Source organism: Vipera berus, assembly GCF_964194415.1.
Source record: "Vipera berus genome assembly, chromosome: 1".
NCBI lineage: Eukaryota > Metazoa > Chordata > Lepidosauria > Squamata > Viperidae > Vipera > Vipera berus.
In genome coordinates, this window is record NC_138202.1 from 86,628,880 (window position 1) to 86,650,392 (window position 21,513).

The 21,513-nt window shown below is 35.2% G+C and overlaps 1 protein-coding gene across 5 annotated transcripts in view; it reads right to left on the minus strand.

Moving 5' to 3' along the window:
• Nucleotides 1-21,513, minus strand: part of ANO1 (anoctamin 1) — a 173,859-nt gene that overhangs the window by 86,782 nt on the left and 65,564 nt on the right. For all 5 annotated transcript variants that reach the window (XM_081312900.1, XM_081312898.1, XM_081312901.1 and 2 more), the window contains exon 2: nt 1,542-1,723. In XM_081312900.1, coding sequence (XP_081169026.1) covers nt 1,542-1,649 — 108 coding nt within the window. In that variant the 5' untranslated portion in view covers nt 1,650-1,723. The remainder of the gene's footprint in view (nt 1-1,541; nt 1,724-21,513) is intronic.

The window sequence follows — 21,513 nt, forward strand, 5'->3', positions numbered from 1 at the left end:
GTAGTGTTCCAATATCTCAGGAGCAGCCACAAAGAAGAGGGAGCCAAGCTATTCTCCAAAGCACCTGAAGGCAGGACAAGAAGCAACAGATGGAAACTTGTCAAGGAGAGAAGCAACTTAGAACTAAGGAGAAACTTCCTGACAGTTGGAACAATTAACCAGTGGAACAACCTGCCTCCAGAAGTGGTGAATGCTCCAACACTGGAAGCTTTTAAGAAGAGACTGGACAGCCATTTGTATGAAATGGTTGGACTAGATGACCTCCAAGGTCCCTTCCAACTACTACTACTACTTATATTATTATTATTATTATTATTATTATTATTATTATTATTATTATTATTATTATTATTATTATTATTATTATTATTATTATTATTCTCTATCAAGAAACAAAACATTGGGTTCCAATTTTCTTAACCTACTTTCTTTTTTATTCTTAACTTTATTAGTTCACCCAATCACAAGACCTTGTCCTATTTATTAGTAAGGTTTTTTTAACCATGCCATTTGTACTGTTATAACTTTGTCTTCTCTACATATATGGATTTCTAAGCCTATTAACTTCATTCTTTTATTTGTATTTGTTTGTTAGATTTATGTCTTCATTTTTTTTCAGAACTATACTGGACACCTTCCTCCAGCTTTTTTCCAGAACAACAATCCTGTGCAATTCAAAATCATCCCTCAAATTTAAGTAGCTATCCATAGGTTTGGCACTTGGTTCCTCTGGCATGCTCCAATACTTTAATTGCTATTTCTTAACAGCTTTTGCTGTCCTATTTGATATGTTAAAATCATAGATTTGATTTTTCTTTTAAATAGTTGAAACACTGAGCTTTGAAAATTATGTTAAGATTGTCACTTTGTTTCTGATCTTAAGTTGCAAAATAAGCAGAGGTGCACAGGTTAAACTCTGCCACTATTACCATCAATGTGCCAATAAAAGTCATAGCCTTTGATATTTTCAATCTTTAAAGCAATTTAAAAATTCAAAATTAGACTTGCACGTGTGTAGGTTAAATACCACTAACACTTTAATTCTGATAAACAGTCGCATACCTTTGAGGATTGTATTGATATAAATATAAAAATCAGTAAGATTAATCTTACTTTGAAAAGTTATACGACATGGGCACTTAAAGATACAAGTGGAAAAAATCAGAAACTCCGTATTATTTCTGTAATGCAATTAGATGCAAAATACTTACCTACATATTTGTGTGTTTATACATGTGTGCGCGTATACAGAACAATTGTACACAGACACAGACAGACCCACACACAGAGTGTCTATCTTTTTTCCCACATGATTCTTCAGAATGATGCTGTTCCAAAGAGAAACTTTTCATTCTTAATTTTTTATAAATGACCCAAAAGCTATGCCATGTTTTTAGTGACTAACACTTGAAATAGCCCTGCATTTGGAAGGAAGGAGAGTACTATGAGCTGTGCAATGCCAGCACTAGGGAAGCTAACCTGTAGTACCTGGATGCCCACTTAATCCACAGACCAGGTGAGAAAGTGGCTCTTCTACTTACCGTACTTTCTGTCCGAACATAGCCGATGTCTTCAATAGCTCGGATGTTGATGATGTGGATTCCCTTCTCCTCGGCAGGCAATGTGGAGTATTTCTCATTCATCCTCATTGTTGTTTCACTAGAAGCATCTCTGAAATTTTCTGGGAGAAACTCCACCCCATGAAACGAACCACCGTCAGGGTCTAAAGAAAAGGGAAACAGCTTAGCCTAGAGCTTTCCGTGGCATCTCCTTTCCAGCTGGAACATGCCCAGGTTTGCCTCTCCTCCTGTCTTTTGTTTTCTGCTCTTTGAAAGGACCTCCCCTGTCTCCTCTCCTTTATGCTCCCCGGCTCTACTCTGAACACTTGTGTGCTTTGCCCAGGTTCCTTCTTGGCGTTGGCTCAGCTAATCAGCACTGTAGAAAAGATTCTGTGTCACAATATAGATGCTGCCAGACTCTTTAGACTGCAGTAGCAGCTGAATGAATTGAATGTCTAATTAATTGTTTCACAAACAGCCCATTACAAATTCATTGTCCTCAACACACAAACAAATAATAGTAGCACATAAACAGAACAAAACAGAGACCCACACGGAATATGCTGCATGCTAACTCACCTACACAGCCGTACCGTGTAAATAATGTTATAGTCAGAACATGAATTCAGTCGCTTCTGTCCATTTTATAAGAATTATGAAATTTTAAACAATGACAGTCTATCAGCCCCTACTGATACAAGTGTTAACAATGTAAGATGTAAGGCAGAACAAGCCTATCACATAATGAACTGGAAATCATAAAAATATGATTTCGCTAATATAAAGCTGTAACCTATAAAGTAAAAATGATCTTCTAGTAAATTCCAGGATAAGTATAATTTAAATCCCAACTTTTGTTATCACCAGTACATTAGATAGGTGCTGATTTACTTACCAAAGTCTAATAGGGATGCATTATAATACAGTGCATTTTTCTCTATTGTCAGTATGGTACACTAAAACAATAACTCTATAGTGGCCTTTTTTTTGAGATTGCCATCTCTCCTTTAGTCACTATGTAAGGATAACAGGGTGATTCAAGGCTCTTCACACCTCAAGTAATCTATAATCCTGAATCTTACATAAAGAATGAGATGGTCTGATGAAGATGGAATTTTAAAAGATGCAGAGAAGATTAGAGATGCATAACTTGCTTCTCAAATTATTTTTCCCCATGAAGCACAATGTTTGGGTGACTGCCAGACAAAGTTAACTATCATGCAACTATTGCCAACATATCTCCAACTCTGCTATATGAAATGCTCTGAGGAACTATATTTGGGACCTTCTTGTAGGCACACGATAGAATGCTCTGCAAAAGAGGGCAACCTTCATTATAACACCTGTTGAATTGATACAACATTAAAAAAAATCATAACAAACTGAACAAGTAAAAAAAATATGACTAGAACACTAATTGAAACTTTTCTTAAATTAAGACTGACTGGAGCTGATGTGTACTGTTGAATCAGCACTTATTATAGCTTTAAAAAAACTGGGGGGAAATATTGCTTGAGCAAACTATTACATAAAACACAGTCACTTTTTGAAGTTGAGCTGTTCTCAACTATCTCAAGAGATCTTGCTAAGCTTGATAATAATGGCTCAATAATTAATAAAATCATAGACGATCAGTTCAAGGATATGTTTTTCCCCCTCTCCCAATTGAAAAAGGTAACTCTCTGCATGTTGTATCTAAGCCCACTTTGAAAAGCAGGCAGGACCAACCCCCTAAAAGTTGGGTACCAAGGCTAGTTGCAAAACCTTCTAGGCAGGGATAGCCTGACATCAGTTCTATGTGCTCTAGTAACCTCTTGGCTGGATTTCTGCCATGTGTTATATGTGGGGCTATTTTGGAAGTTTTGGAAACTTCAGATAGTCTAAAATAGAGTTGTAATATTATTAACTGGAGCTGCTCTAATCCATATTATGATATTAAGTCAGTGCTCTCCCAGCTGCTTTGGCTTCCTTGTCACTTTTTTCCCCCTAGGCCCAATTTAAGATTGTAGTGCTAGTTTTTAAAGAACTGAGTGGCTTGGGGCCAACATAGCTCAAGAAATGCTCCTTCTTATGCACTAGCCTTTTGAATTAAATACTGGAGATTTAGACAATTTTATAAGAAGGAATGTTTGCTTAATTCTTAAAAAAGAAGAAACTTTATTCTAAATATTCCCAGGTCTGCAGAAGTAATCAGCTTATTTCCTTGAGTTCATACTTTTAGTAATATGAATATATAAAACAAATTAACTGAATAATTTGCTGTTTCATAGGTGCAGGAAGCTATTCAACATTTGTATCCATAATTATTTTGCACTGGAGCAATACTATATTTAAATAAACTGATAATAAAATATATAGATTTTCCCTACTGGTAATTTGCTTAGATAACTCTGGAACTAAACTGTGAACCAAGCAAGTTCAGCCTCTGGCAGAGAAACCAAACTATTTCTTCTTCTAGATCCATTATACTTTGGCTTGAAAGAGATAGGTATTTCTGACAGTGACAGTCTCTCTCTCTCTCTCTCTCTCTCTCTCTCTCTCTCTCTCTCTCTCTCTCTCTCTCCACTCCCTCCCTCGTTCTTATCGCCAACAGAAAAAAATTCAGTTACAAATGCTTTGGGGATTGGTTCCATAAAACAAATGTAAAAGTTGACCTGTGACTCCTGTTGGAAACATGTAAAGATGTAAACAGACAGCTACCTTTGCACATACTTGCCTCCAAACTTTATGTGGTGTAACATTGGTGGGTTATTGTTGGGTTAAACTGAGAGGTCTACAGTTCTCCCTCATTCCAATGAACATGCAAACAACATGATGGATGATGGCCCAGGTATATATTTATTTATTATTTATTAAACAGATTTATAGGGCTGCCCAACTCTCACACGGTGACTCCTATGTGTTAACAGCATGACAAACTGTACTCTGTTCATGCTCTCTATATCAAATTATGTTTCATATATCAATAGCATGCTGTTGACAGATTCCATTGGCCATAGCCATCTGCCCTACGTACACATGACAGGTCACCCATTGCTTTTGATGTTCGTGCTCTGATCTTTTGGTTCAAGCACCCATGGCATCAATTCAAATTGAAATGTTTGGTGTTATCAAACTTAAATGTTCACTTGGGAATAAGAACATATAATTGAATTGCTTGACTGCTATCCTACCTATATTTGAAGAGATTATAATATCTGTAATATCAATCCTGTAGCTCAGGATTGAACTAAAGAGTCCTTGGTGTTCTCTTAGCTTTGTTATTTGCTTGCAGATGTTTCCTTACCCAACTAGATAGCATCATTAGATGCTACCTAATCAGGTAATGAAATGTATGCAAGCAGACAACAAAGTTTAGGACAGTTTCAAGAATTCTACATACCTGAAGAGCTATCACTTCCAACTGGTACGTTTAGAATATTAATCACTTCATTTAACAAAAATAATCTTTTAATAAGGTCATCTATACTGAAAGTTCAGACATTAGACAAAAAAAAGTAAGAAGTGTTTTCATTGTTGCTTCCCTATCTACCACTGAAGACTTAAGAAATCTTACCAGTAAATTATTATCTTATGTATAAAACATCTTTCTAAAATATCTACCACAATCATTTTTCTCAATCAAGTAACACATTTGAAGTGTTACTTTTAGAGTACAACAGTGGCAAAGAGATCACGACCAGTAGTTGCTGTCTATCTATCTATAAATGTGCGCGTGCACACACACACACACACACACACTGTATACAGATTCTTAACATTCTTTAGTATTCTTAATAGGTAAAATTATACAAAGAGTAGATGCAAGGAAGTAAACTATAAACCTTTCATTCAATTATTGTAAACTGAAGCACAATAAGATTAAGTGAATTTCTGGAACCACACAGGAAATTTTGTTAGAGGCAAGAATTTGCTCAATCCGCGAACACTAAATCCATCATTTCCCCTTTTCTCACTTGCTTTATGTTCCATAAATATCACAAATATTGTAAAATAATTGGTATAGTTTGGACTTACAGTATGTGCTTGCTCCATCAAAAGTAACTAAGGATGCTAATAGTTGATCTTTCCTCATCATCGTCAGCCATTCAGGCATGTCCAATCCTTGGCCACTCTATGGATCAGCACTCTCTGTGCCTCTTTGTCTCCCACTGCCACCTTCAAATCTGCCATGGTCATCTCAGTGTCATCCTTTATAGTTTCTAGCCAATGGGTACTAAGGTGGACCCTTCTCCTTTTTCTGCTGATCATTCCCAGCATGATCGACTTTTTGAGTGAGTCAGCTTAGACCAAAGTACGACATCCTCTGTTTGGCAATCTTGGTTTCAAGTAATATTGAAGTGATCTTTCTTATGCTTATTTAAATAGCCTGAGCCACATTACTCAGAAAGTAGGCCTTAAAAGAAGCGGTATTTATATACTCGACAAAAATCCTTTTGTTATTCATCATCTGTACGTGACAAAATGAAGAGACATCATTCTTGCTCTGTATTAAGTGATTCAGTTGTCATTCAATTTTCCTGTTAGGAATTGGTTCTCACAAGTCACGTGTTTCAGTAGGACAAAGTGTATGGTTGATGATGAGAAGAAGAAAGAAGTTTGTTGAGACCCGGAAAGAAAGACGACTAACCTGGTGAGCTTGATTAAGCCTACAGTCTAGAGGTTCCCCATCCTTAGCTTTAGTTTGGCAACTTCAATAAGTGTAGCTCACTAGGTAGGGAAAACAGCGGCAAGAAATTACTACTGTGAGTCCTAAGACAGAGAAAAGAGACTCCCCACTAATATAAATGATGAGTTGGCATAGCATCCTGCTCAGAGGTCACTCAGAAACAATAACAACTTCTGAATTATAATTCATGATTGAGCATCTTAATTTTTTTTACATAATAAAAAGTAGGAAGTCATAAGCAAGCATGTGAAGGCCTTATGAAAAGAAAAATAACAAAGATATATGAACTCTGGCGTGGCTACCATTTTATAAATGTCCTCATCGTTAAGATAAGACATAGGAACAGAGATTAGAACAGCTCTCCTCAATCAGCTTGACTGCAGAAAGCTGATAGAAAGCCAATCATATTGCCCATTGAATATAAACTGTATTACGTTTAATATACAAATGTACCAAGTAATGCATTATTTATAAATATTTGCAAACATTTTTAAATATCCTATGAAGAAACAAGAGAAATTACATTAAGTTGGAAGTGGAGTAGTATCTCTCCAGAGATTTATAGTACACCCACCATAATGATGTTCCAAAAAATCTTTGAAAACCTTGCTGTTCTTCCAGACTTTGAGGTAAAGTGGCTGTTGAGCTCCTGTAGATTGTTTTCATTGTTATGTATAGCTTTCCCTTCTGGACACCTATGATGTGTTCCATAATTTTTATGATTCTTTGCTTTTCAGTAAGGTGGCCTCTAAATTCTATAAATAAATAACTGGACCCTTCAACTCCAGGCTTTATCCTGAAGCAGGTAAGAGATTGTAAGTTTTCTTCAAGCATATGCTGGAAAAACTTTGATGCTTAGACTATGACGCACCTTGAATTTAAACATCAGGGAATAAAACACAGATGATGTAGAATAATTTCTGTTTCCTATTAAGTTACACCTATGCGTGTAATTTCTTTAGACTTCCAAAAGATTTTGCTTCAGTTCTTCACCAATATGGTAATGTCTGAATTGAAGTTTGCCAACCTGATATCCATCAGATTTAAACATATCTGTCCAAACAACAACAACATGATTAAAGGATTATAAAAGTTTATTCAATCAATTTATATAGTTGCTCACTTCAACAATTATTCTTAAGAGTTGCAATCCAACAAATGCACACTTTTCAGTCTTAACAAATGCCTCTGAAACTGGGGAGACATAAAAGCATCAGTAGCATGGTCTGAACTTGGTGCTCCTTGCACCAAATCATCTACGATACACATCTGTCTCTTGATGTTCCTGGCAACAATGACCCACACAATGCTCTCAAAATTCCAATTGTATCCACTGGCCTAAAATATTAGGCTCTAAACTTTTCTTTCTTGAGGGAACATGTGTCTTTCTATTCTGTCCATCACCTACCTTTTCCAATTTGCTTTTTCTAGTTCACATTATATAGAGCTCATGTTAGTTGCTCTAATTAACTTCTTATATAAGTTTGTGGTCCTTAAAATGTTCCATTTTCACTGAATAGTCTTTCCCAACTTGCATCTCTCCAGAAATCCATGCCAGAATAGCCATAAACTGTATTGGCGGGTAGTGTAAAAATTATAATTTCAAACATCTGGAAGACTGCCTTAAACTGAGTATGGGAATGTAGGTCTGTTTTAAAATCTGAAGAGAATTCTGAATTTAAAGGATGGATGAAAAAATGTTCTATTAAAACATTAAAGCAAATGTGTATTTTTCTACCTTCCAACAAGTAAATACAAACACATACAAGAGAACAATAAACAATCCAGGATATATAATTAGGATGAACAGTTATGGAGTGCAGAGTAGATTGCTTCATTTCAATGGCAGTAAACACAAAACTATGGACTTTCAGGAACATTTGTTAAAGTGTGTGTGTCTATGTGTGTGTGTATACATACACACACACACATATCCAGATGTCCTCTTTGTCCTTTGCTTGCTTTCCTAATGTAACCAGCAACTTGCCTCATTTAAATGCAACTTTATCCACAAATGCAAGTTTTTCTTTGTTTAAAAAATAATAAAGTAGCCATAAAAAATTAAACAATCTCCTAAAGATAAACTACCAGTAAAACTGTAATAAGGCCTGCCTCTTGTCAAAAGTTATTAAGGAACAAGTATGACAGACTTGTCTGCAAAAAGACATCACTTGTACATAGGACATATTTAAGGCCTGTCAGTGATTTCCCTCTGTTGATAGGTCTGCTTATTCTTAATATACACATCCTTTTATATTTGTATAAATCTAGTGCATTGTACAGAACAGTGATTTATTTGCTGAAGGAAATAACATGGCTTTCCAGTACCTAAATTCGAGCCCCTGCAGATTACAGTCTTTTGTTTATCCAGATTACAAAAGAGTAAGCTCTTAAACTAAAACCAGTCTCCTTACATTTTTCTTCCTTTTGCACAAAAGCTAAAGTCAATAAGGCCTTGCAAATCAATATATACAAAAATAGGATTGTTTCATCTAAAATTAAAATGTTTGATTGATATGCATAAAGTAGTTATTCTTAAAGTAGGTAAGTAAAACTACTGATCAAACAGTTGCACCCATGTAACAGTGAAGGCAGCCATAAAATATTGGTGGTAAAGGAAAAAAATCTCAAATTTTCCAATATAAATACCAATCCTGCAAAGGATAAACTAGTATTTTACCTCCTCCATGGCACTGAACCATCTACAACAGGGGTCTTCAAACTTGGTCCTTTCATAACTTGTGGACTTCAACTCCCAGAATTCCTGGCTGAGGAATTCTGAGAGTTGAAGTCCACAAGTCATAAAAGGGCCAAGTTTGAAGACCCCTGATCTATAAGAAACACTATTTGTTAATTAGATCAACCTTCGCCAACTAAATAGCCTGTCAGCTGTTTTGGATTCAACTCTCATATTGGCTGGGAATTGTATGAGATGAAACCCACCAGATCTCCAGGAAATCAGGAGGGACAAATCACAGCATTTTGTTTCTAACAGCAGCTAGCTATATAGTCTAGCAAGGAATGATGGAGGTGCTCTTTTGATTGTACCCACAACTGTGTAATCAAAATTTGATTGATTTTGAAATGAATGAATATCTATGGAGAGTGAATATCTTTGGAGATTCTCAGTCATCCAGGTGATGGTTGTCCTAAAGGTGCTTTTTCAAGAGGCAACTGGACTTCCTTGTTTTTCTTTGAAGATATTTTGCTTCTCACTCAAGAAGCTTCTTCAGTTCTGACTGATGGTGGATTCCTTCCATTCCCCACTATCCAGTCAGAGCTGAAGAAGCTTCTTGGATGAGAAGTGAAAAATCTTCAAAGAAAATCAAGAAAGTCCAGTTGTCTCTTGAAAAAGAACCCTTGGAACTACCATAGTGAATAAACACTCCCCTGTAAGTTCAATTTGTTTGCTCTAAAATTACTGACAGAGAAATGTACTCAAAGTCCTAATAGTTTTGCATCTTATGGGAATAACAATCCTCATCTAAACTGTGCATAAGGATTTGATGTAGCCAGTTTGGTGTAGTGGTTAAGCTACCAGACCAGGAACCAGGATTCAGTGAATTCTAGTCCCACCTTAGGTACAAAGCCAATTGGGTAACCTTGGTCCAAACACTTTCTCCTAGGAATGAGGCAAATTACTCCTGAAAAACCTTGCCAAAAAACCTGCAAGGACTTGTTCAGACAATCTCCAAGAACTAGACACGATTGAACAAAAGAAAAAAAAAGCTAAACATATAACATATCTGGTAAACAGAAAATATCTGAACATGGGAAGACTGTGAAATGAAGTTGTTTTGTACTATAATTAAAAACAAAACTGTGCCAAATGAAAAGTTTACTGGAGGAGAAATGTTTTTCAAATTCCTCATGGGACTGACCTCAATTGTGAAAATTCTCTTACAAAGCTCCTACAATTTGGTAACCAAGCATAAAGTTTTTAAGAATCCATATTTTTAAAGACAGGAAAAATAAGATCTGAATGGAATTGTTAGAATAAGCAGAGAACTTGGCATATTCATATCTATTCCACTTCAAAAGAATTCAAGTGAATCAACAGGATGATAATAATAATAATAAACAGGATTTTGCTATCCATGCCATTGAGGCAGAAAATAAACTGGAAAAAAGAGGCTTCACTAAAATTTGCAAAATATTTGAAAATGGCAAATCTTTTCATTTTTCTCTTTTCACAAATTAGCTTTCCTCACAATATTGAGGACTACTTCAAGAAACACATAAGTAAATTTATTTTTAACATCTATAGCTACGCTAATCAGATACTAGGTTAAGTCATTGTTATGGTATAGTAAAGAAGAGAAAAGACAAAAAATAGCTATTCTTTCAGTTCTTATAATAAACAGATCAGGAAACTGTGAGAATAAATTTAAATCTCCCACCAAAATCATATTTTGGTGATATGTAAACACACTCTTAAATTTGTAATTTCCCTTTTTTAACTCATTTCCCCTTGTACAAGTAGTTCATTATTTTCTCTCTCCATTTTAGTTCTAAAACAAACCACAGTTCACAATTTTACATGAACAAATTCTGAGTTCCTTAAAATCTGAATTATAAATTATCGAACAGTGCCTTCCAATCCTGATTCACAAGGCAAATGCAAATCAATAAATGGATAAATTATGTTTGATAGAAAGCAAGGCGGTGAAGAGTAAAATGCAACCTAAAGGATTCTTAAGACTCATTCATATAGTCTTAATTCTTAGTTTGATATTATGTTCTAAGCTAGATCTAAGTATTTGGCTTTGAGCTAAAACTTGGGTTAAAGTATATCAGCATAAAAGCAGAACAGAAAAAAACCAGCTGACTGTTCAAATGCAAGAATTACATTATCATTGTCTATTAATATTTAAAATAAGTATGCCCATCTTACAACATTATGAAACAAAACTATGCATAATTGTTATAAAATCAGTGAAATGATTGATCGCAAACATTATTCATTTGCACAATAGCAATAGCACTTAGACTTACCGTATATACTGCTTCATAGTGCTTTACGGCCCTCTCTGTTTACAGAATCAGCATATTGCCCCCTAAAATCTGGGTCCTCTTTTTACTTACCTTGGAAGGATAGAAGGCTGAGTCCACCTTGAACCAATCAGGATCAAACTTCTGGCAGTCGGCAGAATTACCCTGCAATACTGCATTCTAACCTCTAAGCCACGACTTACCACCATAAAACTGCCTGATCTAATTGCCATATTTAACTGAGCACTTTTTAAACAAGTGCAGCTCTTGTGAATCAGGCATACTACAACTAATACTAGGTACACCTAGTAACATATACTTCTCTGCTTACTATATTGCCTAAAAAGATTCACAAATATTCATGTCTACATTATTCACAACCATTTTCACATATCTAGAATCACTATTCAGAATATTAATGCATATTGAGCTACACTTGGTTTTAAAAGCAAATTCTGAATTCTCAGAATATTGATCCTTACATAAATTGATTTTTCAGCAGAAGTCCTGAAAATCAGGGTAAGAGAAGTGATGGAATACATGGGCTAAAAATTGACTTAACACATTAGCTGGCACCTTTGGCCAGGGCAGCCTACTTTACAATGTTTTCTTTCTTTAACTCTACATGGCAGGCGCACACAATCAACACATATAAATTGTATATAGTACTGTATTCTATCATTTTAATGTCTGGCTTTTTAGTTTTCTTTAGAAAAGTTCATTCTAACCAAGCAGGGAAGCAGATGCACTAAAATAATGAAACTTCTCCAAATCTTATTCATGTTCCGGATAGACTGCAAACTTCCAGTCCCCTGTTTATACAAACATGCATATCCTTCTTGAGCATATGTCACTGTTTTATCTCCATTTCTGTTAAAAATAAAATATGAGGTCTTCCAAAGTAGTTGTAAGGAAAAGAATAGAAAACACGGAAATAGCTGTACTGTACTTTTACATGAAGTTAAGAAGTAAGAGTGAAAAGCATGCATGTCTAAATCAAAGAATCAATCAATTAATTAATAAACCTGTTATTTAGGAGAAAAAAGTCCGAATATGTTTTCAACTAAAATTAGTCTGATATGGGCAGATCTCTCCAAAGTAATATCCTGCAGGCAATCCAGTCATGTTATCAGAGAATTCTGCAAAGTGTAATCCAACATATCTGGAGACACGAGCTTGGGAAAGACTAAACCAGAAAATTCAGGGTTGTTGGTTTTTTGTTTTGCTTTTTGCTTTTACTGAATCTTGTGTACAAACTGAAAATTCATGACAGATGAAAGGGTTATTATCTTCAGAAATATACTGGTTGGTAACATTTAGCTTAGCCATTTCAATGATGACATCTTACATTTGGAATCTCCTGCCCGCAGCAGCTCAAGATGTACCTCGTTAACATTTTGCATTTATTGGTGGCTGCCAATATTTTCTGTTATATTTGTTATTTTAAATATGTCTATTTTTAAAAAATTCCATTTGTCTCTTTGTGGGACTTAAGATACAGGAAGAGGATAAATGCATTTTAATACCGTAAAATAAATCATTAAGTTATGCCAAGAAACTAAGCCAGTGAAGAAAACAGTGAAGAGGATGCACAATATTCAATGTACTGCCAAGATGGTTGTACATAACAGAGTTAAAGGCCGAGTTAAAAGATCAAGGCTCAATTGAAGATGTCCATTGAAAAACTAGTATGAATTTCAATATCTGCAATTGGAAAAATGAGACAACCCCCTTTCCTGAGTTTTACCTTATACCTTTCAGATTAAAAAAAGAGAGGGCTCCAAGTTGAATTGTACCTACTCTGATTTTGCTGTAAGTATATGGCAGTATATACATTAATGCAAATTGTTGCAGTCATGGTAGACAGGTTTATGAAAATACCAATATAGTACACATGGTAGCTATTTATTTTATTTTATTTTTTTAAATGCAATGTGCATGTTTGGAATTACCAGGAACTGGAAATATAACTGTTGATATGATACCCTTATATAAATCTATGGTCTGACCATATTTGGAATATAGCGTAAATTCTGGTCACCACATCTTTAAAAAGTTATACATATTATACAGCAGTAAAAAATAATAAAGATGAAATCGACATTATTAGGTGCTTGGAGCAACTTCTCTATTAAAAATAGCTACAACAATTATAACTTTTTAGTTTGAAATGAAGGAGAAAATGGAAGACATAACAGAAGGCATTGATAATGGAAAGTTCCTCATTCACAGTGTTTGAATTTCTAATAATTGTGTCCCAACTGGATGACTTTAAAAGATTAAAGATGTTGAAGGGGATTAGGCTATGAATGTCAATCACTCTTTACCACCTCCTGAATCATAGACAGCTTGCCAAACACATTGGTTGTTGGGAAGAGACATTAAAGCAGAATTCCTATCCTCTGGTCCAGGCTGGTCAGCTTTCCAAGCACCTTCGTTTGGCCACTGTGAGACACTGAATCCTGGATTTCATGAATCCTGGATTTCATGGAAGGATGCCTCTTCTTATATATCCTTGTTGGAATTAAGTAACAGAAGGAATGAACAAATAATGAAGAGCTAGGGAAACTAACAAACAAAGTTAAGGAAACAAATAACTATTTCAAAGATGTGAGGTTATGGCAGAGAGTATTTAGGTATTTTCTTTTCTCTATTATTCAGATGATAGTCCTCTTCAAAGGTGCTAAAACTTAATCGTAAAGAGAGAAAGATACCAAACATGTTAACTTATTAAAAACCTGGTCAAGGTAAAAAGTGGCAAACGGTGCTATTCAAAAATACAGAAGGTGATTCCATCTTCCAAAACTTCTGCTAGTTTCATCTAGCATCTTAACTCCTGAACTGAAGCACAGCTGAAGTGAATGTAAAGAGTTGAAATCAAATCTACTGAAGATGAATAGGGAATGATGCTTCCTGAGACAGATGGAGGGGGGACATCTTTTTCTGATCATATCAAGAATCAAGAACTCAATGGTCTTCTGGACACCAGCTTGCTCCTGAATTAGCAGGTATCAATAATAGAGAAATGGGGGTAGGGTGGCTTAAAATCATTTTTCTAAGTATCTGCAACATATTCTTTTATTTAAACTGTTCCCTTTAAAAAAAGGAGATTTTTCTTGCCATGACACTCCTCGTATTTTGTAAGAAATAATGAATGCTAAATGGGATTGCTTTTAAAATACAACTTCAAAAGTATTGCCATCTCCTATTAAGCACAGTCTGTCATTAAAGCAGTTATTTATTTATTTATTTATTTATTTATTTATTTATTAGTTTTTATAAACCGCCCTTCTCCCGAGGGACTCGGGGCGGTGTACAGAGGAAGGAATGTATACAGATTGAACAATAAAAATAATAAGAAACAATAGTGAAAACAAACTGGGACCCCAATTAACGCTATTACGTGGCATCAGGCCTTCAAATCAGGTGATAATTTTTATCTTGATTCTTATGAATATCTAGCACATTGCTTTTTCCCTGGCAATCTAGCAATTGCTTGTTTTCATCAATATCCTTCGTAGAAGGATATCTACAGTAATAAATCTGACAAACCTAGGTTGCACAAATCTGGATAAACACTAGATAGCAGCAGAGAGATACAGGAAATAATGGTACCATGCATATGTGTCAAATGCTCTATAATTTATTACTGAAAAAATGTATTTTCCAAATAAATTAAAAAATAAATTAAAAAAATTAAAAAATTGAAAAGTGGACAGATTTAAATCATCACAAATTTATGATATATGCTTTCACTTGTACTTTATTTTTTATACAGTAATGGTTAATACATAGAGTTCCAAGTTGCTTTGTATTCTCATAACTCAACATGCATATAATATTTTTTCTGCAATTGTACTATCCCTAACATCTTTTGATTCAATTTTTTGAAATATGTTTTTGTCAAAGATGAATGGTAATCTTGTCTTTCAGTTGGTGTGGAGAGAGAGAGGGAGGGAGAGAGAGAGAGAGAGAGAGAGAGAGACTGACTTTAGCTTACATCATCTTCCAAATGAAGTGCTTTGACTCACCTCTCATGGTAAAATGCATTAAGCTCAGGCCTAAACCTTTGCCAAATATCATTATTGATAAGGGTAACAAATGTAAAGTAAAGTAATGCGTAAATCTTTTCCCATGCTGACATCAGCACAAATCCCTAGAAAACAGATTAGACATTCTGCTTGCCTGTTAATAAGCCATATCTCTTTTTACATTAAAATGCTGTGGGAGGTTGCAACATTATTAAGTGTTAAGGCCTAGAGTATATTTTTGCATACTGATTACTTAGCACTGAACTCAAAGGTTCACAGAACTTATTTTGAAAGATTAGTTCATACCTTTTACCTCCATACTTACATACCTCTAACATATGTAATGTTATTTAGTTAATGGAAACTTGAAAATTTCTAGAAAATATTTCTTTTTTTTTAAAGTTGTGAACCTAAGGAAAAAGGAATCCTAAACATTTTTTTTTTCAAATTTGGGTGCAACCCTAAATAAGTGTGCTAACCTGCTTTCATTAGGAAGACTATTGGTTCTTAACGCAGAGTGGCCTGTTAAGAATTAATAACTAGGAGTTAGCTGAAAATATTCCTCTACATTAAAACAAACAAACAAACTAAGAATGCCTGGGGAATTTACTGTCCCCCCCACTTTTAAAAATCTTTCACAGAAAAAAAAAGAGAAAGTAGATTGTTACTTGAAGAGCGTAGAGTCTCTGTGAAGACCAAACGTGGACTCGTAGCTTTGAGTATATTTTCATTCAAGCACATTTTAAGAAGTGCAAAACATAAAATGCTTTAAAGCCCTAAATCCCATCTGATTCTACCAGGATTTCTACTAGGGAAGTGCTATTCTAAAATCGACAGAAATGCATATGCAGGTCTTAAGAAGCCTAATTTTACTTCCTTTCTGTTAATATTTCAACAACTAGTTAAAAGCAAACCCACCCAGGCTTCTGCTTCCTGAACACGAGTCTGCATATCTCTATCTATATAGCTCAGTGTCTTTCTACAGCTGAGACCACTCAAGGATGGGTAAAAAGGCCAGACCCAAAAAGTGATGTTTACCCTAATATTCTGTCTCAAAATATGGTGGGCAGCAGAAAGCACATTGATGGACAGCCTGATATGATGTCCTCTGTGCTGGCAATTCTGTGATTCTAATTTTGCTGGTTTCTTGTGGGTTTCAACCTTCAAACTGATTGCTCATCTCTTCATCCATTTCTTAGTCCACTTTTGGCTGCTTGGGACACCAGAATTCCAGTCTCCACAGCCATTTTTTCTCCCCTTTTGAATGGGTTGGTTGACTGATTAAAGCCTTGAAAATGACCAGCCCATGCCTCATTTAATGTGTACAACTGAAAGTATAATAGTACTTAGCTCCTCTAGTTTTGTAACCTGCCAGGTAGAATTCCTTTCCATTCCTATTGTTCCCAGGAAGGAGCTACTTGATCACTACTTAACCTCATATTACATTCTTAGGGTGGTCTTCAGTCCCACACCAATCCACAACTTCCAATTCTTCTACAGGACTCCCCCCAGTGGCTGAACCTTGGCTAGTCAGATCCTGACACCCACCAGATGGCAGCCAAGCAATAAAAAACTGAACTCATTGCTGCCACCCTGAAGCCAGTAGGTCGAACAATTGACTTGTCAACCAACAGTTTTAAGTAACTTTTTTTAAAAAAAGTTCCATTGATTGACCTACAGAAAACTCAGTTCTTTTTTAGAAATAAAAATAAAAATGCAGTCTGTAGTATAATCAGAAAATTGTGCCTGACAAATGAAGGAGGTTTTTCACATGCTGGATAGCATCTGGATGGGTCTGGATTTTTACTGAGGGACCCAACAATCATCACCCTTAAAATGGTATATGCTAAAACTTTATGGAAGCAGCTGAGCAGAAACTTATTCCAACTGTGCAACAAGGATTATCTTGAGTGGGTAGCAACATTTAAGATATTGGCTTTAGGATGGAAGGGAAAACTAGCAAAATAGATACACAAAGGTATTGGTTTAAAATCCTCTTCATTTACTAAGCAATGTTGCTATTTGTTACACAATGTGAAGCTTGATACTATACACTGGTTTCACAGCATTCATTTAAAGTTTGATATAAATAAAATTATACTCCATTATAGCTACTCTATATTGTGGGGCAGAGATTTGAAATATAAAGACTTAAATAAATAACATAAACTAAAAATAAGTCATAATCCTCAAGCTCTCATTCCTCCTAAAGAAAACAAAAAACAATAAAGCATTGGCCTGGAACTTGTCACAGAAAGGGAAAGTAGGAAAACAAACCAAATTCAGAAGAAGGAATAATCAGTATATCCAGTAGTTAATTCACACTGAAATTTTTCTCAATTTTCAATGAGTTATTTTTCCAGCTCATCTGTACTCCCCAAAATTATTCTTAAATAAATAATTTGTTTCTCTGCAAAAGCTGTCTTTGGAAAAAAAGATAACCCGGCTATAGGTCCCCGGCCAACATTATGGTTATGCAAAGAAAATGTTAATGTAGTTATTTCATAAGAAACAGATGCCTAAACAGAGATTTTAACAGACTGAATTACACAGACACAGCGCATGCCATTCGTACCAGATAACCTGAAGGGTCTATATTGCAGACAGTCCATAAAGGAATGCATGGATGAAAAGGATAAAAAATCTTATTTATCTCATAAGACACACAAGGTCAGAGGGAGCACAGGAAGGCTGTATATACTTCTAAGGGAGATGGATGAAAATTCTTTAATACCCTGACTGTATACAGGAGATTCCTGAGTTCTCTATAATATTAAGATGATAATCAAAGCTATGGGAAGCTATTTCTTTGGACCATTCAATAACTATTTTACATCAGTGTCTTGTTCTGTAATTCTGTCTAAACTATTCTACTCAAAAGAATATTTGAAACTGTGTACCTTTAAAAGTGAAACCATATTTAAGGTAATCCATTTTCATTTATCCTATAGTTTTATGGTTATCAGAGGTTCTCCAGCAGGCTAACTTTGACCACAGTCTGGAGTTCGATCCTGACTGACTCCAGGTTGACTCAGCCTTTCATTCTTCTGAGGTCAGTAAAATGAGGACCCAGATTGTTGGGGGCAATATGCTATGGACATTTCATCTGAAAGAGCTATACTTGGGTCCAGAGATCTGCCAACTAGTTATGACTAACTTCCCTAATTGTAAGATCATTTTTTTCCTTTCCTATCATTACAAATTGATTGGAGAACTGCAAATTTCAGATACTTCCTTCCTTCAGAGCAGCAACTGCAACATGAGAAAAGTAAAAATGAGAAAAAAGTTCTTATTAATTTAAGGAGAAACCTGTTCCCTATTATATACTTCATGTATTGTGAAGCATGAGTTTTCTTAAGCTGAAAAAAAAGTCTTACTGTGAGCATGATCAGCTGGAGTCAATTATGTTTTTTTATGGATTTCATAAAACAAGTACAGGAACAGCAGTTGTAAACCTGCATGGTTACCTAGACTTTTGAATTCTTCGTTGTATGAAATAGCTCACAAAAACAAGATTGAACTGCTATATGAGTATTTAACAGTTATTTCTTAGAAATACCATTAAGAAAATAACTTCTAAAACAATTAATTTAGGCTTTCATTTATTCTACATTATTATTTTATTTATAATTTACTTTTCTCCTGTGGAAATAGTTACTATTTAGTTACCCCAGAAGTGAAGTACAGCATGTATTGTTTCAGACAGATATGTCATAATATTTGATACATCCTTCACAATTAATTTGTGTTAATGATCTTTCCATTAAGCACATAAAAATTCTACTCCATATTAATTATATTTATTTCTAATTTTATGTTGATTTATTGCTCTGATTTTGTGTACCTTTGCATTCTATTGTGCATCTATTAGATAAAATTATTAATATGATTTGATTTCAGGTATTACTCTAAGAAGAGAATGCCATTAAGTTTCCATTTTTCCTGCTGGTCAAAGGTGGGTGAGAACCTCGCTTTAAAATTTATCTAAGCGTGGAATGTGGAAAAAGCCATATTCTTGTTTACTAGCCCTATGATCTGGTCTTGGAATTAGCAGAGATACATGTATGCTTTTATGTTTATTTCAATTTACAGAATGGGAGATAAAGAACAAATCTGTACCATTTCTCCACAGCAACTCTAATATTACATAATCAGGATGTTACAGATACAACTGGAATATGCCAAATATGAGTTTAGCATCAAACAAATTCACTAACATCACTAACACACATCCTGTACCAGACACTCCAGAGATGTAAGATATATATCACTATACATCATGTGACAAGAATTCAAAGTTATATGAATATTTCCAAGACAGGACAAACCTATCAGGTCAATGAGAAGGGGTGTGCTAGGTGTCCCATCCAGTAAGGAATGTCATCAGACAGTACCCAAGAGGAGGGCTTTTGCCATAGTACCCACTTCAGCCTTGTCCTTACTGGCCTTCTGGAAAGGCCTGAAGTGCAGTGCTTATATTGTTAGCATGTTGGATTGCAGATTTTTTAAACATGCCTTTAAATAGGTTTTACTGTTTTACTATTTTTTGTTGTTACAATTTTGTTTATTTTTATACTGATTTTGTTTCTAATGCTGCGACCTACTCAGTCATGCATGTGAGATGGCCAGCCATATAAATTCAACAAGCAAATACATAAATATTTGAGCATCCTTCTCAGCTGTTTGCTGAGCATCCTTCTCAGCTGTCTAGAGGAAGTTGCAACTCTCATTTTGAGAACCCCTAGTCTACAGCACTGGTATGCTTATTCTATTTGACCTAATTAAAAAAAATAAAGTTTCCTAATTTGGCATTCTCCATTTGTGAACTCCAACTTTTGACATTCCCATACCTTGGTCCTTCTGGCTGGGAACTCTAAAGCCTGTAGTCCAACTCAGGCATAAGGAGAGCATAAGTTATGGAAAATAAACATTTATTGCCATTAATTAGTGTTGTATTTCTTTGGCTGCACACTGAAATACAGACTACAGAAAATCCTTCACTTTGTTTAGGTCAAAGAGAAACTCTTGTGCCAATGGCTATATTAAGCACATTCACTGATGAAAAAAGAGCAAAGTAGACATGATGCTGAACACACTATTAAAAACAAGATCAGCTTTATTTTTAATGGAATCGCAAACATAAGGCTGCGGGGTGGACAGAGGCAGGGTTTAAGTCAATTATCCTCTGTGGCAATTTGACAATACTTGGACATAGTAAAAGAAATGTCCTATTGGCACCATCTGAACTTATTTCTTAAGGTTACAGTTATGAAAGGATGAGATTTATTTAGGATCATAGCTGGGAAGAGAGGCATTCCTTCTTTACTGGAGTTTGAAGAAATCACTCCCTTTATTTCTATTAAAGACAAAAATCTTTCACAAGAAGTGTTATGGTAATTTCAGCCCTAGTCAATAGCCATCCACCTAATAACCAATTAGAATCAGGGCTATTATTAGTTACCTTACTTTTTAAAAAAATAATTGATTTTTTTCAAAATCCTCATGGGGTGATGAAGGGGTAGTTACTAAATTTATCTTTTAACCTTTTCAGCTTCTCCATAGCATCTGCTATCTCTCTTCTTTGACAGTGATAGGACTTCATGGGTATAGGGTAAAAGGAAGCCCATGGTAGTAACTTAGAATAGTGGCCCCCAACTTTTTGGGCACCAGGGACTGGTTCCATGGAGAGGTTTTCCACGGAACAGAGACGGCATGGTTTCATGTGCTGCCTGCATCCCACAGATGGTGCTTTGCTTGTTTGCGCAGCCCGGTTTCTGGCATGCCACTTCCCAGTGCCAGTCCACAGATCAGGGGTTGGGGGCCCTGACTTAGAATATATTCTGGCTATTCCTTTTTATTCTTGATGATTTTGGATCATAAAGACTTGAGCTTGGAATCTGACACACGAAAGGTCCCCGGTGATCTATACATATGTTATATATAGTATGTTTTAGGTGTGTGCCATGTATGTGTTTCACTTTGAGAGCAACTAAATTTCATTTTTGATGTGTGCCGTTGTGCCCACAGTAAAAAAATGACAATAAAGGTTATCTTATCTTATCTTATCTTATCATCTTATCTTATCTTATCTTATCTTATGAAAGCATTACAAGCAGAAGAATGCTACAGAGCAACTTCATCTGTGTCAACAGAGATTGAGAGATTATCTGGATGGGGGGGACATCTAATTTCAATTTCTGTGTGAGTCAAGTTTTCTTTAGTAAATCATGAACCATGAAAAACAAAGCATTTATTTTCCCCA